Source organism: Myxocyprinus asiaticus, chromosome 43 (genome assembly GCF_019703515.2).
Source record: "Myxocyprinus asiaticus isolate MX2 ecotype Aquarium Trade chromosome 43, UBuf_Myxa_2, whole genome shotgun sequence".
Classification (NCBI taxonomy): domain Eukaryota; kingdom Metazoa; phylum Chordata; class Actinopteri; order Cypriniformes; family Catostomidae; genus Myxocyprinus; species Myxocyprinus asiaticus.
In genome coordinates, this window is record NC_059386.1 from 845406 (window position 1) to 866596 (window position 21191).

Sequence of the window (21191 nt, forward strand, 5' to 3'; positions counted from 1 at the left end):
ATATATATATATATATATATATATATATATATATATAAAAATATATTCAATTTGAATTTTTCTTTTTTTTTTCAGAACTTGTTAAACTACTTAAAGTTCTCATCAAAAAATCCTCCACGTGCAGCAATGACAGCTTTGCAGATCCTTTGCATTCTAGCTGTCAGTTTGTCCGGATACTCAAGTGACATTTCACCCCACACTTCCTGTAGCACTTGCCATAGATGTGGATGTCTTATAGAAGATTACACTTCTCATGCACCTTACAGTCTAGCTGATCCCACAAATGCTCAATGGGGTTAAGATCCATAACACTCTTTTCCAATTATCTGTTGTCCAATGTCTGTGTTTCTTTGCCCACTCTAACCTTTTCTTTTTGTTTTTCTGTTTCAAAAGTGGCTTTTTCTTTGCAATTCTTCCCATAAGGCCTGCACCCCTGAGTCTTCTCTTTACTGTTGTACATGAAACTATACTTTGTGATCAGTTGAATGCCACTTTGTTGAATTAAAGTACCAATTTCCTTCCAACACAGCAAAATCTGTACATAATTCCAAACTTTTGGCCGCCAGCGTGTGTGTGTGTGCGTGTGTGTGTGCGTGTGCGTGTGCGTGTGCGTGCGTGTGTGTGTGCGTGTGTGTGCGTGTGTGTATGTATGTATGTATGTATATGTGTGTTATATATATATATATATATATATATATATATATATATATATATATATATATATATATATATATATATATAATATATTTATTATTATTATTATTATTTTTAAAGGATTGCTTCCAAAAAACATTAACCACAATTTCTTTCAGCCACATGTCACTGTTTCTATGAATAATGAGAATTGTTATAAAAGAAAAAAGAAAACTCTCAGCTTTCGTTCTTTAAGTTTTCAGGGTTTTTCTAAATAATGTTAAATTACACTCTTTTAAAAAGTATAATCAGAATGAACATTGTGTCACTAGGTTTTGTTATTTTCTGTATACATTGTCTTACAAAAAGAAAGCATTTTAATTATGATAAAATAAAAAAAATAAAAATAGAATGAATAGTGGTAATGTGTAACACGGGTTAAAATGGGCAAGGAAGAGGCGGGAACCGGCTGAACCGTCAAAGTAATATTTAATGAAACAAAAAGACACAAAATTCAAACACACACACAGCAGCTGCGTGTGGCTCTCTCTCTCTCGAACTGCCGCATCCGGCTTGGCCTTATCCCTCTCCTCTGCTGATTAGCCCAATCGGGGGCCGGCCGTGTGGACTCATGGCCCAGCCCCACCCTCCTCCTCGTCACATAGTGCTTTGCAGGAGTAATGTTAAAAGAGTAATTCACCTAAATATAAAAATTGTCATCACTCCCCCTGCAAATTGTTCCTGTATGGCTTATTTTTATTCTTTAAAACACAAGGATAAAGGATGAGAGGATTATGCTTGTTACTGTCAATCTCCAAAAGCACATAAAAGTGCCATACATTTGTCCGTACCACTTGCGCTGCATTAAAAGTCTTCTGAAGCCATATGATAGCGTTGTGTTAAGAACTGATTGAAATTTAAGTCTTACTTTCATAAAATTTAGCCTTTTTTTATTTTATTTTTATTTATTTATTTTTATTTTTTTTTCACGAATCTCTGTTTTACTGCAGAAAAATAGAAAATAGGTTTCATATTGCATCCCTCATTCTCATGGAAGATGATTTATAAGTCCGTTTGTGATGTGATTGCTTGAGCCACATGATGAAATTAATCTCAGCACAGATCACTCATGTGGTCAGTCTGAATATATATATATATATTGCTGAATACATGTTCAACATCACATTAGGATAATAGTTACACTGATTTAATGTTGGGTGTCTCAAGCTCATCAACTGCCAGTGGACATTTTATTTAAGTAATAGCACATGATTTGAGATGAGTTACACAATGAAGTTGAAGACTTGAGGTGGGTTAGGGGTTTGTTCACATCACTATGAGCAGTAGTAATAGTGATGCTGGACTTGGCAAACGGAGCTTGTGAATTGAGTTCGCTGCATTTGTTAAATTGATTGCACAATACACATGTAAATCTTGTGGGATCGGTCATAGCACCTGTGATTCATTAATGAATGGCCTAAACTTTTTTTTTATTCTTCAAACTTTTTGAATAATTGTCTTTGTATTACTGTTGAGTTGTTAAAGTTTGAGTGTTGTGCAGGTTTGTAGAGGAGAACAGAGTTTTCACAGTGTGTGTAGTGTAGTGTTTCACGTGTCTCTGTGATGGCGAGTTGTTGAAAAGCTCCAGCGCTCTTGCACACAAAGCGTTATGTTCATCTGCCACTCGTTGTGCCTCCTGAACCCCACACGCTCAGCGCTTATCTTCTGTAGCACAGGTATACTCGCCGCTCGCGCTGACAGATGGGTCATGTGACACTTTGACCCGTTGCCCTTACCACATGCCAGCGGTCCACAATCATTTATAATTCATGAGTCTCTGTCCACTTTAATAATCAACTTATCTGTGTTCTGATATCCTGTTATCACCTGCTTTATATCGTCAACACAAACTGGGGTTTGAAGGGAAAACAAATTAGCTGATTAAACCGAAACGAAAATACTTTTTGTGGCTAACGTTACATTGGACGGCTTCAAACGTTCAACTGGACATATGAACACTGTTGGACAAAACAAAAAACGTTTCTGTGAAAAGTGTTTTACAAAGTAATTAGTAATGTGATTACTTCGATGAGGTAATCGGTAAAGTGAGCAATCTGATTACAATATTAGAGTAGTAATTTGTAACTAATTCCCAATAGAATACGTGCATTACCCAGACATCTATTTGACGGATGTTTAAATTTGTTATTTTTATTTGTTTTGGATTGTTTGCTCATCTGCAATACATCTGTAATACGTTTCCTCTGATTTCAAAAAGACATTAGCAGATGTCTTTGAGACCCCGCTTCCACCTGGTATTAAGATACTTTTCTGGTGATCCGATCACATGTGGTCAGCCCAAAATACAGGTCTAAACGGGGTCTAAAACGTTTTGTGATCGGATCCTAAAAACTACATACAAATGTGGTCAAAAACACATGTGACCAGGTCGCAATTGAGGTGTAAACGCTAATCCATCCTGTATGCATCCCTGCAGCAGTAAAGCACCACCCCTCACCTGTCAATCAACCGCTGTGCTAAAACATGAGTTTAAACTTTGCCGTTTAAAAGGAAATAACAGTCAGATCAGAAAATGTTTAAAAGCGGATACATACACAATCACGAGAGCTTCACGGATCTTCTTCAGTATTTTATATCAACACAGATGACAAGCGGGGGCCTGGGTAGCTCAGCGAGTAAAGACGCTGACTACCACCCCTGGAGTCACGAGTTCAAATCCAGGGCGTGCTGAGTGGCTCCAGCCAGGTCTCCTAAGCAACCAAATTGGCCCAGTTGCTAGGGAGGGTAGAGTCACATGGGGTAACCTCCTTGTGGTCACTATAATGTGGTTCTCGCTCTCGGTGGGGCACGTGGTGAGTTGTGCGTGGATGCCGCAGAGAGTAGCGTGAAGCCTCCACACGCGCTGTATCTCCTCGGTAACGCGCTCAACTGAGACTTGTCCTCCGCCACCCGGATTGAGGCGAGTCACTACGCCACCACGAGGACTTAGAGCGCATTGGGAATTGGGCATTCCACATTGGGAGAAAAAGGGAAAAACAAAAAAACACAGATGACAAGCACGAACACCTGAAGCTCCTTTTAATACAGGTAATCCACTAAAATAACGGATTCTGATTTTTGTGCTTGGATTAAATTTCAACTGCATCTGGGAAAAACAGAACACCATTTTTTTTTTTTTTGTGCTTTGTCTTTTCTGACTTTTGAGCTTTATTATCATGCAGTAGCACACTGACAATAGTGATTGATGCATGTCATCATGGAACAGAGACCCTCCCGAACAAATCCGAACACATGTGGTCACAGGAGGCTCATTTAAAGGAATAGTTCACCCCAAAATGAAAATTCTCTGATAATGTGTATGATTTTCTTTCTTCTGCAAAACACTTTTGAAGATTTGTAGAAAAAGATCCAGGTTCAGCAGGTCCTTAGAATGGGAGTGGATGGTGTTTAGAAATGTTTAGGTCCAAAAAGCACAGATAGTCAGCATAAAAGTAATCCATCCTATCTCCAGCGGTGACATTAATGTCTTCTAAAGCTAATCGATCACTTTGTGTGCGAAAAAGAATGATATTTAAGCACTTTTTAACTATATTAGATCGCTTCCAGTCAGGCGTTGATGAATGGCCGAATTTACCCGAGTGCTCCTATGACGCAAGCGCGTTGGCACATTCCTTCGACTCATTGGTTGTGTGTCTGTCATGCGTCAGTTAACGTGCCGTCGCGCTTACGTCACGGGAGCAGTTGGGTAAATTTGGCTATTCGTCAACGCCTGACTGGAAGCGATCTTATTTTATAGTTAAAAAGTGATGCTGATGTTTTTATCGTGTATAGGTCCGACATTTTGGAGATTTAATTTGCTTTGGTGGTTCCATTCAGCATTTTTTTATTATCTTTTTTTATGCAATATCCCAGATATTGCCAAAATATCTTTGAATGGAAACTCAGCTAGTGTGAGTATTTTAAAACTGTGAATGCAGACATTCAGGACTATTAATGAAAGTCACTGTTGTATAGGCCTTTTTGGTTCTGGCATTTAAAAAAAAAAAAAACATTATTATATATGTAACAGTCAAGTTATATCGTTTAACATTATTCATTGCAGATTAAAAGTAGTGGTGAGTTTGTAATTTGGAGGGAAAAATAATAAAGTGGTTTGAAGTCATGCAGTAATACAGTATGTCCTAATGCCATCGGCTGTCAATAAAGTCCAACTAATGAGCAAGCGTTGATGGATTCATATTGATTACATTGAGTGAAGGACACGGAAGAGGACGCGAGCTTCACGTGAACTTCGGCTGGAGTGAATATCCTGAAGAAATGAGCAGGTGAGGACAGGAGACCTCCGAACGCTACGTCTGATCATCTGACGTGATTTCATCATTGCTGGAGATAATGAGATGTTTTACTCTCTGTTTGTCCTCTGCGCTGAACGCTGACATTGAACCGCGGCTAACAAATGTCAATATCAGCCCGCGGCCCTTCTGCATTTCTATTGAGTGGCTGTTTGCTTTTTCCACTCCAACAAATGCACATTTACATGAGAACTGTGTGTGTCGGACAGGATGTATTAAATTTCACACACTGTCATTGTAAAGTCTCTTCCACTGTGTGTGTGTGTGTGTGTGTGTGTGTGTGTGTGTGTCAGTCATTCACACCCCCACATCTGTAATGTGGGGTTTGGGGGAGTCTGTTCGTCATGTCAGTTGTTTCTGCAGAGGAGGGACACTTCCTGTGTTTGAACTTTAACAAATACAAGGACAAATAACCGCCATTTATAGATGAAGGGTTGGTTCAACAAATTTGCTGTTGTATTTGTGTGAATCTCACAAATTACGTTTTTCACTGCAAAATGGATATATATATATATATATATATATATATATATGCTATATATATTATACACACACACACTTTACAATTTAAGGGACATTTTTTCACTTCACAGAAATGAGAATTGGAATGAAATGTGCTTGTCATTTAAATGATGTCACAATGTAAAAAAAAAGAAAAAAAAAAGAATATATTATGACCTGCTTAATTATGTGTTTTTGACCAGTTTTATCCCATTACTATTATGTTTTTGTGTATTAATACGTATATTTGATGTGTGATTGTAGGAGCCGTTTGAGGATGGCTTTGCTAATGGTGAAGAGTTGACACCTGCTGAGGAGGCCGCAGCCAAAGAGGCTTCTGAGTCTAAAGGAGTCGTGAAGTTCGGCTGGATTAAAGGAGTGTTGGTGAGACGTTCTGCATCTATAGTGTCTTAATAACCATAAAACAACACATAGAAATCAACTACTGTTTTACTTTAGTATTCCTTTCATAATCCAGTTCTTGATGTTTGAACATGGTAGTGAACATACAGTATATTAATATTAGTTTGGATATAACTGAACTTCTTAAACATGTCTCCTGGAAAGGTTTTACAGTTAAACAGTTGATGTCAGAAGTTTACATACAGTTAGGTTGAAGTCATTCAAACTCATTTTTTAACCACTCCACAGATTTCATATTAGCAAACTATAGTTTTGGCAAGTCATTTAGGACATCTACTTTGTGCATGACATGAGTAATTTTTCCAACAGTTGTTTACAGACAGATTGTTTCACTTTTAATTGACTGTATCACAATTCCAATGGGTCAGAAGTTTATATATACTAAGTTAATGGTGCCTTTTAAGCAGCTTGGGGGAAAAAATGCTTGACATCATGGGAAAATCAAAAGAAATCAGCCAAGACCTCAGAAAAAAAAATTGTGGACCTCCACAAGTTTGGTTCATCCTTGGGAGCAATTTCCAAATGCCTGAAGGTACCACGTTCATCTGTTCAAACAATAGTACGCAAGTATAAACACCATGGGACCACGCAGCCATCATACCGCTCAGGAAGGAGGCACATTCTGTCTCCTAGAGATGAACTTAGTTTGGTGTGAAAAGTGCAATTCAATCCCAGAACAACAGCAAAGGGCCTTGTGAAGATGCTGGAGGAAACGGGTAGACAAGTATCTATATCCACAGTAAAACGAGTCCTATATCAACATAACCTGAAAGGCTGCTCAGCAAAGAAGAAGCCACTGCTCCAAAACCACCATAAAAAAGCCAGACTACAGTTTGCAAGTGCACATGGGGACAAAGATCTTACTTTTTGGAGAAATGTCCTCTGGTCTGATGAAAAAAATTTAACTGTTTGGCCTTAATGACTATTGTTATGTTTGAAGGAAAAAGGGTGAGGCTTGCAAGCCAAAGAACACCATCCCATCTGTGAAGCATGGGGGTGGCAGCATCATGTTGTGGGGGTGCTTTGCTGCAGGAGGGACTGGTGCACTTCACAAAATAGCTGGCATCATGAGGAAGGAAAATTATGTGGATATATTGAAGCAACATCTCAAAACATCAGCCAGGAAGTTAAAGCTCGGTCACAAATGGGTCTTCCAAATGGACAATGACCCCAAGCATACCTCCCAAAGTTGTGGCAAAATGGCTTAAGGACAACAAAGTCAAGGTATTGGAGTGGCCATCACAAAGCCCTGACCTCAATCCGATAGAAAATGTGTGGGCAGAACTGAAAAGGCGTGTGTGAGCAAGGAGGCCTACAAACCTGACTCAGTTACACCAGTTCTGTCTGGAGGAATGGGACAAAATTCCAGCAACTTATTGTGAGAAGCTTGTGGAAGGCAACCCAAAACGTTTGACCCAAGTTAAACAATTTAAAGGCAATGATGCCAAATACTAACAAAGTGTGTGTAAACTTCTGACCCACTGGGAATGTGATGAAAGAAATAAAAGCTGAAATAAATAATTCTCTCTACTATTATTCTGACATTTCACATTCTTAAAATAAAGTAGTGATCCTAACTGATCTAAGACAGGGAAAGTTTTCTACGATTAAATGTCAGGAATTGTGAAAAACTTAGTTTAAATGTATTTGACTAAGGTGTACGTAAACTTCTAACTTCAACTGTGCTAAGCTTGTGCTCAAGGTCACAAATTTAGAGCCAGATTCTACAAAAATTCACTTTTCAGTAATAAATTGTTTACTACACAATCATGGTAACAAGGCTGACATTTAAAGGTCATCCTACTGACTAACACAAAACATACTGTAAAAGAGGAGACATTTACTAGTCCGAGCTCACTTTAGAGTCATTTATGCATAATACAGTGGAAATCACCATCGTCCAGTTGATGTTTGAACACAGTAGTGGGTCAAATTCTTGCTCATAAGTGTGAAACCCAAACAGAATCACAGATGGAATGAAAATAATGTTGAAAGTGAATGTGAATTTCTACTGTCAGTGATAATTACTCTTTGTTAGTTTGTCATATTCTCCTGCCTTTATAGAGGTCATATTAGAGGCTGAATGTGAAATGGTCATGTGGTTGTAATGTTTAATATGCTAAAACTCTGGAGAAGATGTGGCTCTGCTCAAACATATTAACTGCTCCGACACACGCACACACACACACACACACACACACACACACATGAGTGCACGTTTATTTGAATGGAATAAAAGCTTTTCACAGTCAAATTCTGCTTCTTGTCTCCTGCTTAATATTTTGACAAGTCTTCCCCTTTCTTAAAGTTGTCCTCACATTCACCTTCCCAGTATATTGAACATCTGACACCAAACAGCTTCTCATACTGTCCACAAGAGAAAATTCAGCAAGTTATGAAAGAGATGAAAGTTGATTTACTCAGACTATCCTTCATTCCATGTTCATCCAAAGTGTCTTTCAAACCACAACAGGAACTCAATCGATGTTTGAAACGATTCCGATCGAACTGCGTTATGTCTTTCAGATGTGTTTAAAGGAATGTTCCGGGTTCAATACAAGTTCAGCTCATGTTGAACACCACAGAAAATAATTAAAACCTCACGGTTACAGTAATAAACTTGCAATGAAAATCCATGGGAGAAGGCAATAATCATTAAAATACACAATTTTACAATTATAGCCAGAAGACTTCAACATTACATGTGTTAAATTGAGACTAGTGTGACAAATCGCTTCCTGACCTCTTCTCTCTGTGTAAAGTTGTATAGAATATTTTTATTTTGGCATCATGATGAGATAGCAGCAATAATGCCATTTAAACCCAGTCATTTTCACATTGCACATGCTACTAGAGCTGCACAATTACACAGATAATCAAATTGTTCATTATTTCCCTTGATATTACTTCATTGCCGTTTTATACATCAGTAAATTAATTTCACATTGACCTACTTGGTAGCATGTCAAAACTAAACTGTTATTCAATTACTGAATAAATTTGGTCCCACTTTATATAAGGTGTATTTAACTACTATGTACTAACATTAAAATACATACACAATAATTACATTGTATTGTAACTAAATTTTGTTCTCACAAGATCCACATTCGCTGCTACTGAGGTTGAGGTACGGGTAGGTTTAGGGTAAGGGGTTAAAGTTGCACTCAGTAACTTTTGGACTTACACTGACACATAGCAGCTTGGATGCAGCATCATTTCAAATTAATAGTTTTCAGTTTCAGATGCCGTTGTAGAAATGTAATATTCACAGTCAGCCATGATTACTTTAATCAATGATGAAAGTGTCAAATAACAGGACGTTTAGTGAGATTAAGCGAGTAGTATTTGGCTGGTCATGTGATTCTAACATGGCAGCCCTCATGTGCAGACCCTCTCCATGTAAAATAAAACAGCTTTTATAAGGTTAAAAGGTCACTGATATGACTGGAGTCTTCATTATAATGTGAGTGCTCATGATTTCCCACATACAGGTGCTGGTCATATTTAGAATATCATTAAAAAAGTTGATTTATTTCACTAATTCCATTCAAAAAGTGAAACTTGTATATTATATTCATTCATTACACACAGACTGATATATTTCACATGTTTATTTCTTTTAATTTTGATTATAACTGACAACTAAGGAAAATCCCAAATTCAGTATCTCAGAAAATTAGAATATTGTGAAAAGGTTCAATATTGAAGACACCTGGTGCCACACTCTAATCAGCTAATTAACTCAAAACACCTGCAAAGGCCTTTAAATGGTCTCTCAGTCTAGTTCTGTACGCTACACAATCATGGGGAAGACTGCTGACTTGACAGTTGTCCAAAAGACGACCATTGACACGTTGCACAAGGAGGGCAAGACACAAAAGGTCATTGCAAAAGAGGCTGGCTGTTCACAGAGCTCTGTGTCCAAGCACATTAATAGAGAGGCGAAGGGAAGGAAAAGATGTGGTAGAAAAAAGTGTACAAGCAATAGGGATAACCGCACCCTGGAGAGGATTGTGAAACAAAACCCATTCAAAAATGTGGGGGAGATTCACAAAGAGTGGACTGCAGCTGGAGTCAGTGCTTCAAGAACCACTACGCACAGACGTATGCAAGACATGGGTTTCAGCGTCTCGCCTGGGCTAAAGACAAAAAGGACTGGACTGCTGCTGAGTGGTCCAAAGTTATGTTCTCTGATGAAAGTAAATTTTGCATTTCCTTTGGAAATCAGGGTCCCAGAGTCTGGAGGAAGAGAGGAGAGGCACACAATCCACGTTGCTTGAGGTCCAGTGTAAAGTTTCCACAGTCAGTGATGGTTTGGGGTGCCATGTCATCTGCTGGTGTTGGTCCACTGTGTTTTCTGAGGTCCAAGGTCAACGCAGCCGTATATCAGGAAGTTTTAGAGCACTTCATGCTTCCTGCTGCTGACCAACTTTATGGAGATGCAGATTTCATTTTCCAATAGGACTTGGCACCTGCACACAGTGCCAAAGCAACCAGTATCTGGTTTAAGGACCATGGTATCCCTGTTCTTAATTGGCCAGCAAACTCGCCTGACCTTAACCCCATAGAAAATCTATGGGGTATTGTGAAGAGGAAGATGCGATATGCCAGACCCAACAATGCAGAAGAGCTGAAGGCCACTATCAGAGCAACCTGGGCTCTCATAACACCTGAGCAGTGCCACAGACTGATCGACTCCATGCCACGCCGCATTGCTGCAGTATTTCAGGCAAAAGGAGCCCCAACTAAGTATTGAGTGCTGTACATGCTCATACTTTTCATGTTCATACTTTTCAGTTGGCCAAGATTTCTAAAAATCCTTTCTTTGTATTGGTCTTAAGTAATATATTATATATACTGTATATTGCACAATTACAATTCATGTCTTTAGGAGAAAAAATTACAGAGTGCACCTTTAAGGTTAACGGTGTAACTTCAGATATAATTAAATGCATGTACTTGAAATGCAAGTACGACTCAACATATTTCTCTTTATACATTCAAAAATTCTAATTTCTTTAAGAGTAAAACTTTTTTAAGAATAAAAAATTACTGAGTGCACCTTTTAATTAAGGGGTTTCTTGCATCCGTACCCTGGACATCAGAATTTAAGCGTCTCTGATTTGTCATTGCTCAACGGACATGCCTGGCACCGGATGGAATACTCCACCGCTATGAAAACATGTTGTAAATGGAATGTTTTGATGCAATAATAGTTGAGTTAAATGGAATGCTGTTTATTGTCATTTTCACGATTAGTGTAAATGTAAACTGTAAATGTAATCTCTCTCTCGCTCTCTCTCTCTTTAAAAAAAAAAAAAGTATTTATTGTGCAGCCCTAAAGGCTGATTGATACTTCTGCATTGAACCGATGTCGTAGGCTCCACGTAGTGGCGAACGCGTTGGTTTGCATTTATAATAAATATAATTGTATTTATTTATCACACATATACAGTGAAATTCTTTTTTTTCACATATCCCAGCTAAGCTGGGGTCAGAGTGCAGGGTCAGCCATGATACGGCACCCCTGGAGCAGATAGGGTCAAGGGCCTTGCTCAAGGGCCCAACAGTGGTGTCTTGGCAGTGCTGGTGCTTGAACCCCTGACCTTCTGATCAGTAACCCAGAGCCTTAACCGCTGAGCCACCACTGCCCATTTGTAGTTCTGTGTTGGTGTGTCTGTGTCACACCAAAATGCGAATTAAATAAACAAAAGCAATGTCATTTTTGGATTCAAAAGTACTTATTAAATTATTGTAGCATTAAAAATGAGTTCAAAGTATGTTAAGGTGTTGAAATTTAGGTACATATTATTTATTATACATGTTAGGAAATTATAAATGAGGAAATTACTGTATGCTTACTCTTGAGTCGCTTAAATAATAATACATAAACATGTTTTTGGCGTTTCGTGATGAAAAAGAAATCATCAAATTAATAACCAAAATGGCTGTCGTTTTAAAGACTTTACAATGCATATAGGCAATATAACCAACTCTTTTTAATTTGCTGACACATTAGAAGTGTTCCATTTCCATAACTTATGAAATATTATTTACTCTACACATACTGTCAAACAGTAAATTCATTGTGCAGATCGGAAAGTTTGCAAGTAAAATACAACACGTATTGTTTCACTGACATATCACATTACTATCAAGTAAAAGCCCTCAGGGAAAAAAACCGCTTTTGGAGTTTATAAGCTGTAAACAGATATATTTTGTCACGTTTCACTTGTAACTTCATGAAACACAAACAGAACATAAAAACAGCAGATGCTCCTGATTGAGACAATTGCTTTCGTGGGCCCGTGTCCAATTTGGTATAAAGCATAGATAAAATTGGATGCTCACGCTACCTCGGATATCGTTGTTATCATCCTGGGGGGTGGTCTCTGGTTACAAAGTGCACCAATCACAGCTGCTGTCGTCTGTGTCAATGCGACACAGTTACATTTTTGAAGAGGTGCATGTCAGCCTACGGTGTTCGAAGCAGAAGTATCAATCAGCCTTTAGTGCAACGATTTTAGAAAGGGACATGAAACCTACCTAAACAGAAATGAATCTGCCTAGAAGAGCAGTTCTACAGTACCACAAACAGGACATTTTAGACACTTTACAGCTTAATTAACTGATTTTATTGAATAATGCATGTACATGCTTCAAAAGCAGAAATGTGAAGCATGTGTTTTTGTTACACCCTCCGTAATGCTTTCACCATAGACTTTCGACTGAACGATGAGTTGAAATTATGGTCAGGTCATTTTTATTTGTTTAACGCTTTTCACAATAGACATGCTTTCACAGCAGCTTTACAGAAATGATGCTTTAATGTCGGCAATGTCTCAAATGTGTTAAAAGTCCTCATTGAAACTTGTCTGTGATAATCGGCAACATGCCACTAATGCTTTCGATAGATCTTAGAACCCGGAACTTTTCTTTTAAACGCCGATGGGTTCCTGTCCTCTGCTCATTGGTGTCCAGTGAATGTGGTTTGACAAATGGCTTTGGTTCTCAATGTTTCTGTCATGTTCCTCTGTGCAGGTGCGCTGCATGTTAAACATATGGGGTGTGATGCTCTTCATACGCATGACATGGATCGTGGGACAGGCAGGAATTGGTAGGTTTGATTTGGTGGGTGTGTGAATGTGCTGCTCTTACGCTTTTCATCAAGCCGCAGTCATTTATCACGCTACACTGAATGTGACGTTTAACTGTCAAACACAAGTTCATTTAGCGACACCACTGCGAGCGCTCCCACTGCACAAGAACTCTGAAAATACTGCCTATGATACCAGACGCAAACCGTGTTTTATGTTAATTCTGCTTTTCTTGATTAAGATGAGTCAATAATGATGTTCATGTTTTTATGTCCACAGCATATTCCTGTTTAATCGTTTTAATGGCAACCGTTGTGACCTCCATCACAGGCTGCTCGACCTCTGCGATCGCAACCAACGGCTTCGTACGAGGAGGTAATTTTACAGAATGATGCCACTGTATGCATTTTTTTCATACACCAAAAATGACAAATATGTTAAATTCAAAATGTGGGGGCAAAAAATGCCCTCATAATAAATTCTTCTGTCTTTCATTTGTAACATCGGTAGCACTTTATTTTACAGAGTTCTTATTACACATATTACATGTATTGACGATAGTAATAACAGTCAGTTATGCATAATTACAAGCAACTAACCCTAAACCTATAGTAAGTACATGTTGTTAATTAGTACTAATCAGTAATTACTTGTGTGACTTCACTGTAACAAGGACACTGTAAAAAAAGTGAAACCGTAAAATCATATACTGTATAGTTCTTATATATTCCTACTTATTATGGCATAAATTTGAGTTGATGTGGATTTAATTCTTAGGATAAGAGGTAATAAATTCTCAATATCTCAATGAATTGACACTTGACATAAATGAATGAGACACCGTTTATATTTTTAATGGTTAGAAAATAATATGCCCTCGTACAGGTAAAACAACTGCACCTGAAAATAAAATCCAGGTGGCAAATATTTGCCATTAATGTAAAAACTTCATTTCAGACACTGATTCGTTGTGTTGCTGAGTTAAATATGAACCCAACAGAATTACAAAAATAAAAATAAAAAAATTAAACTCTACCCAGTCCGCCATTGGTCATTACAACTATTGCGCTGCCCTTGGAATTGCGCGCCGCCCAACATCCCGGCAGATTCCCGGCTGACTCCTCTGATAACCACCACATACCGACCATTTGGTCTTTATGAAGTCATTTTCGATAATCTCAGCTGGCTAAAACACACACCTTTTACCCCAGCAAAAAATGCAGATGTCAATATCGAACAAGTCTTGTATTTTGAACGACTTTTTTATATCATGATCATTGGACTGTTTCTTCATCACCAAGACCTGGCTGAATCCTGTTGAACAAATGGTCCTGGGGACGTAACACTGCCAGGCGGACTTTTTAAATTCCCCATGGACTTCAGGGCGAGGAGGTAGCGTTGCCACTGTTTTTAGAAACTCTTTTAAATGCAGAATGCTACCTATGGACATGTATTCCAGTTTTGAGGTCCAACTATTAAAGTTTCACGCACTAGGTCCTGCCTTATGTGCACTTGTGTACAGACCTCCCAGATTTAATGGGGACTATATTGAACAATTTACATCTTTCTCTCTGGACTGGTGTCACACGGAGATGGACTCCAGATTCTTGGGGATTTTAATATCCACGTATGCTGTCAATTGAAATCGCTGGTAAATTAATTTCTCTCCCTCCACTGAGTCTTTTTAAATTTTGTTCAACATGTCACTGGTTCTACCCACAATATGGGTCATACATTAGATCTGGTGTTATCTTATGGTATCTCTGAATCTTACTTGGAGATCTTAGATATTGGCATCTCTGATTATTCAATATTGTTTGAGTCTGTCTCGTCTTGTCCTCTCCCTACTACTTCTCTGTCTTTACGACACTCCCGGTCCACTCATCTACTGCCAATCTTTTTTCAGAATTGTATTGTATTTGATCTTAGTGCCGTATTCAACACTATCGGCCATAACATTCTTCTCAATTGTCTCGAGTGTAGGGTTGGCATCCAGGGTATGGCCCTCCAGTGGTTTGCCTCCTCTCTAAAAGATAGGACGTTTTCTGTATATGTAGGGAATTTCTCTTCTGCATCGGCTCATTTATCATGTGGCGTCCCTCAAGGGTCAATTTTAGGACCCTTATTTTCTTTGTATATGCTTCCTCCTGAGCTTTATTTTCCAGAAGAACAGCATATCCTATCACTGTTGTGCTGACGATTCCCAATTTTACTTACCAGTGAGCTTAGACAAGTGTTCATGTGATAACATCCTAAATTGCTTCGAAGAAATTAAACATTTGGCTGGTAAACAATTTTTTACAATTAAATGTCACTTCATGTCCTCCTTACCTGGTCTGGCTGCCCAGTTAGGTCCTCTGTTGTCAAATGTACAAGATCATGTAAGAAGTCTTTGAGTGATTGAAGATTCATCATTACTTTTTAATAAGCTTATTAGTGCCATTGTCAAGGGTAGTTTTTTCCACCTGAAATCTGAAAAATTGAAGTAGGTCAGCAACTTCAATAGCCATTTTTAAATCTTCTTTGAAAACGTATTTATATATATTTAGCATCTGAATAGGGCTTTTTAAAAGGCTAAATTAGGTAAATAATTCATGCAGTTTTTAATTGTATCTATTTATTTATTATTATTATTTCTTTTTTTTGAATGTATATAATTCTGTCATTGTATATTTATTTGATTGATTTGTAAAGCACATTGGGTTAACTTCTGTTGTTTTTAAATGTGCTCTATAAATAAAGGTTGACTTGACTTGAATTAAACAGATAGCCCCGCCCTAAACTCGCGCAATTGTTTGAGCCACCCCTGAATACAATCTGTTCGTTTGGTGCCATTTGTGATGCTGAAATGACACCCTTCACCTAATGTTATATTAACACATGTGATTTAAGAGTCCTCAGTTGTTGTTAAGACAATTTTAGTGGAGTTTTCTTGCTCTTTTTTTATTAAGCTGTACAGCTGCTTTTCAACTTCACTCCAGTTTTTCATTATGGTCTGGTTCAGTGCATTAGATAATAGAGCGCAACAGTCTGGTTCCAGAAGTAAAAATCCCATTCATTTATCATTTATAGACGAATTGATTTTCAACGATAACTTATAAACCTTTAAAGACAGACCTACTGTGAGCTACAAGGATGTTCATCGATGGTTTATGCTTCCGTTGAAGCCATCCATCTGTGTTATCTCAACTTCATTGTTTAAAAATCGTGTTTGATAGCAGAATTCATGGTAAACAACCACATTACCCATGGTACATCAGAGAATGATCCAATCAGAGAACCGCGGCCAACGAAAAACGCAATACGTGCTTCAGAGCGATCGCGTGGTCCCATGACACACTGTGAATGACGTCGAGTCTGTGTCTCTTTACCCTTAAACTATTTATATATTTGCACATATTGGAATATTTTGCAATAAATTTAAATTATATTGTTTCTATACTTATAATCAACAACATAAAATCAATAGTTTTATATATTCCCATCGTTTTTTATTCAGTGACATCATTCGCAATGCTTCATGGGATTGTAGTTTGTGCCCTCATGAAATGAGTGAAATGAGATTTTGCTATCATGTAGCATCAAACAGTCACCAGTCCATGGGTCGTTCTCTGAAAAGATGCCTTTTCCATTTTAAGAGGGTGATTTGAAAGTACATTTCAGACAGACAGTGTCTTTACGTGTTTTTAATTTGCACTGTGCCACCTAAAGCTGGAAATGTAACAGCATTGACTGTTTTAGAATTAGATGTTAGGCAACTAGCCTTGCGCTCAAGATCGTGACACAAGTTGCTTGTTTTTTTTTTTTTTTTTACAATTATTTATTTTCAGTTATAAATGCTTTACTTTACAGCACCATTAAAACATGGTAGATCATTTAAGATTGTCACCTACTGACACATAAGAACATTTCAAACAAGGTGATAAAAGATAAGACATTTGTTCTTGCAGAGTTTACTTTCTGAAAGGATATAGTCATTCTGACAATTTTATTTATGGAATAGTGCTTTTTTTAAAATAAACATAGTTATGCACTCTTACAATCATCTACAATATAATACAATATAAAACACTATAAATTGTCATATCGGCTAATAAATAATGTGAGTAATATTTCAGCAACAGTTAGGCCTTTCACGATTATTATATATTCGTCTGATCACAGTTACTTGCTCTAACCGTGGTTATTTAAGATAACCGCGATTTATTGTGCACATCAAATTACAATCACATTTTAATGCCCAAATAAGGGAATTTTGAACGAATATATAAATGCTATCAATGGCACATTTGTGTGTCATTCAGTTGAACTCCCGAGCGTCATTGAGCCGCACTGCAGACGTCAACTAGAGAAGCTCCTGTCCGGAAGAGCGCAAGCACTTCTCAAGCGCTCTGATGCGAGTGCCATCAGCAGAGGCTCAAACTCCCACAACAAAATAAACAAACTAATATAAACCTTGATAGTGAACGCAAAGCACTCCAGTTTCACTTTGATTTAACGATCGGTTAATGGCAGATGTTCCTGGTCAAAGTGGGTTTATTCCCACATTGTTAATGACATAGAGTGACACAGAGGAGGAGACGCATGCTTACTCTGATTCATGAGAAATAATGGCTCGTGGGTTTCATCAAAGAGCATTAAAATAAAGTATGATGATAGTTTAGAAATTAGGACAGAAATATTTTACTGTTGCTTAATTTAACATAATATTCTATTGTATAATATCAATATGAAAATATATTTTGTATTTAAATGATTATCAAAGCAAAATGACAAAATATGCATTGCAGTGAAGATAAAAATTTGAATGAATATTGTCAGTGATGACAGATTTAATCCCCATGAGGTGTCAGTGAGTTTTTATTTCACCTCTAGAGGCCACTGTTATTATAAATTGTATTTATGATTGAATTTGGACATGTAATTTTCCACCTGTTGTCGTAGAGTGATTTTTTTTTTAAGTCACTGCAAACGGGGCCGGTGGAAGTTGGAGAGTGTAGAATGTTTGGATTTGATTTGGTGTGATATTTTTGACCACTTTGTTATTTTGGTTATATTTTCGTTTCTTTTTAAATGTAATTTGAATTCATAAATATTTATGATTTCAATAAATGAATTACATTACAAAATCGACCGGTAGAAGTGAAGTGCGTTCAGATACAATCACTTTTAATACTATGAATGATTTTTGTGTCAGTAGATGAAAGTGATTAATAATAATTACTTAATTTATTGCAGCATACATCCAAATTCTGACAAGAATCATATTTTCTGTGAGTATAAATGGAGCTTGTCACTGTCATAGAAATATGCCTGACATTCATCAAGGCACAAAAGAACATAATTATACAGTCCATTTACACTACCAACTTCTTATGAATGTGCTGTCTTTGTTTATATTGCTGGTGCTTGACAGGGAATGGACTGTATAATAGGACGCAGACGGTGCCAGAGAAGAACCTCAGAATTAAATTGCACTTGATTCAGCCCATTTGCGCGTTGCGCTGGCGATTTTGCTTAACCCACTTGCACCTAGACTTAGCATATGCTGGCACGAAAATACCAAAACTTCATGGCCATGCCCATTGACTTTGCACTTATGACTTAAAACATTGCGCTGCGCTTAACGCTAGCGCTCTTAAAATAGGAGCCAGAATGTGCGTATTTGGTAAACAACATCCTCGTATGTAGGGCTGGGCGATATGGGCCAAAAAAATATATCACAATATTTTTTCCGTATCTTTCGATATCTATATTTATCACAAAATACATTTCATACCTCCATAATGGGGAGGAAATGCATTCCACACATTTGATTGACCTAAAAAAATTAATTGAACGCAACTTGTTTGTTTACAAGTAAACTCCAGAGGGTAAGTAACCTTTAAAGTACACTCAGTTTAGGATTTAATCCTACATAAGATGTGTGACCTATTTTTGATTTAAATTTCGCCAAATTCATCATCTTCAGCTGATGTTTGACTCCACTGAAAGACTTTCTTGTGACGAGGTGGCAGTAAAGCACCATAAGCTGGATTGCCAACCACCAGTGTTCAGTCAATAGCTGTCTTGTTCAGTACACGACAATATCATATTAGCCGGATAGCTAGCCACCAAGCCTCATTGCCGGTTTCCATGACAGCAGGATTGCCTGCTAATACTTAAAAGGCTGATTTCATGACTGTGATTCAGTTAGCTATTTATGTGTATAACTATACCAAACTGCTTGCGTTTTTAGTGACACGTACCTGATCCGATCGTCTAGATGTAGAACATATGCTAAATATTGAAAATGTATTATTTCAGATAAATATTGATATTGTTTTATTGCCCAACCCTACTCATATGTACTGTTTTTCTTTTTTGTCATTAACAATTTTTATTGATTCCACACTCAAATCAACACAAACAGCACATGAAAACACGGAATCAACTTTCAACAAATATTCCCCCCTCCCTCCCTCTCCTCCCGTCCACCCAACACACATCCCAGTGGTCAGACACCAAATAATAATGGACACACATACAAGCAGACAGTCCAGAGAAAATACTCAAGACATTAAAAAAATAAATACAAAATTTGCTCAACACAAAAGAAAAAGGGTTCCACACATCAATTAATTACATACACACCATTTATACTGTCCCTCTCCACTGTTCATCCCTGGCAATCCTCCAAGAAGGCCAAATAAGTGCCCCACTTCTTCTCAAAGGCACCCAAGCTGCCCAGCCATCTATGTGACATCTTTTCAAAGGTTGCCACTCTGCCCATTTCGGTGCACCACTCATGAAATGAGGGCACACCAGCTGACTTCCATCCCCCATGGATCACTTTCCTGCCGATCATCACACTGGTAAGGACCCAGTTTTTAATATAAGTATTCCCTAAGTTAACCCCCTCCCCATCACCCGAAATGAAATCTGAATGCTCAGGATCTCACAGACATAACTCTGAACCCTCGACAAAAACGTGGGCTATGTCCCCATCCTCTGATTGGCATCGCCAACAGGTGGGTGTATCTTTAAGACCAAGCCTATGCAATCTAGAGGGAGTCCAATAAAAACGATGCAGAATCTTAAATTGAATGAGGCGCATCCTTGCATCCCTAGACATAGACTTGACATTTTTAAAAATCCTACCCCATTCTTCATCCTCCAGTACTAAATTCAAGTCTTTCTCCCATAACTTCTTGAGAGATGTCAAAACCCCGTCCCCTAGACTCTGAATTAGCCAGGAATAGTACGTTGAATGTACTGTTTTTCTTGATTATGTTAAGAACAGTACATTTTATATGTTGGCATCATGAAGGCAATGGTTATTCTTCGTTAAAGACAGTATTTACATTTACTGTATGTTAATGAGAAACGCAGTTTGACAAAACCTAACAACACATCTGTCCTCTCAATTACGATCAGTAAATCATTCACCTTTTGTTGCATATATATTTACTTCTTACAATAATTAAAAGCATGATTTGTATGAGTAAGACACATTTGAATGCAAATGTCAGTGTTTTTAAAAATCTTGAAAGTCCATTTGAATTAGTTTGTCTGTTGCTGTAAGATTCATTAACAGACCATTTTTTTTTCTACAGCAAAAGTATCCAAGTTTTCATCATTTTGCGTTCTGTAGAATGCACTGCCTCACATTTGGATTGTTTTGAATGTTTCTTGAAGTTTTTGGATATGACTTTGGCTCGTTAGGCCAGATATTTGGCAGCCTGTTTATGTCTTTGGTCTTTTAGACCTTCTGGCTGATGGTCTGGATCACAGTATTTCCACTGAATCCATCTCCTCATCTGTATGAATGTGTGAGGATGTGTGTGAATGCTTCGTCATTAAACTGAGAGGTAGAAAAGCTCTCTGCATATCACTCGTAGTTCTCACAGCTTGTGTGGAAATTCCGTCGAGTGTTTTGACCTCTGTTTCTCGGTGTCTGTGAGGGCCAATTTTCAGTCCGAAGGTCAGAAATGGATCGTGGTGCTTCTCTTCAGAGCTTCATCTGCGAGTCAGGATAATAACACTAGATGATTTTCTGTGTTTGTTCAGTATGGAAGTGAAATCGATATTTGTTTTCCATGAGCACCACAGGAGGTGTAGTTTTTATTAACCGAATCACAGGAGGGATTGTGTGTGTGTGTGTGTAGGATTAGTTTTGTTT

The 21191-nt window shown here is 37.8% G+C and overlaps 1 protein-coding gene across 4 annotated transcripts in view; it reads left to right on the forward strand.

The window, feature by feature from the left end:
* Nucleotides 1-21191, forward strand: part of LOC127433364 (solute carrier family 12 member 2-like) — a 113507-nt gene that overhangs the window by 51029 nt on the left and 41287 nt on the right. For 2 of the 4 annotated variants that reach the window (XM_051685194.1, XM_051685193.1), the window contains exons 2-4: nucleotides 5772-5891; nucleotides 12975-13050; nucleotides 13310-13405. In XM_051685194.1, coding sequence (XP_051541154.1) covers nucleotides 5772-5891; nucleotides 12975-13050; nucleotides 13310-13405 — 292 coding nt within the window. Of the gene's footprint in view, nucleotides 1-5771; nucleotides 5892-12974; nucleotides 13051-13309; nucleotides 13406-19739; nucleotides 19885-21191 lie in introns of those variants that run through there. The other 2 variants (XM_051685195.1, XM_051685196.1) reach the window with 2 other exon arrangements.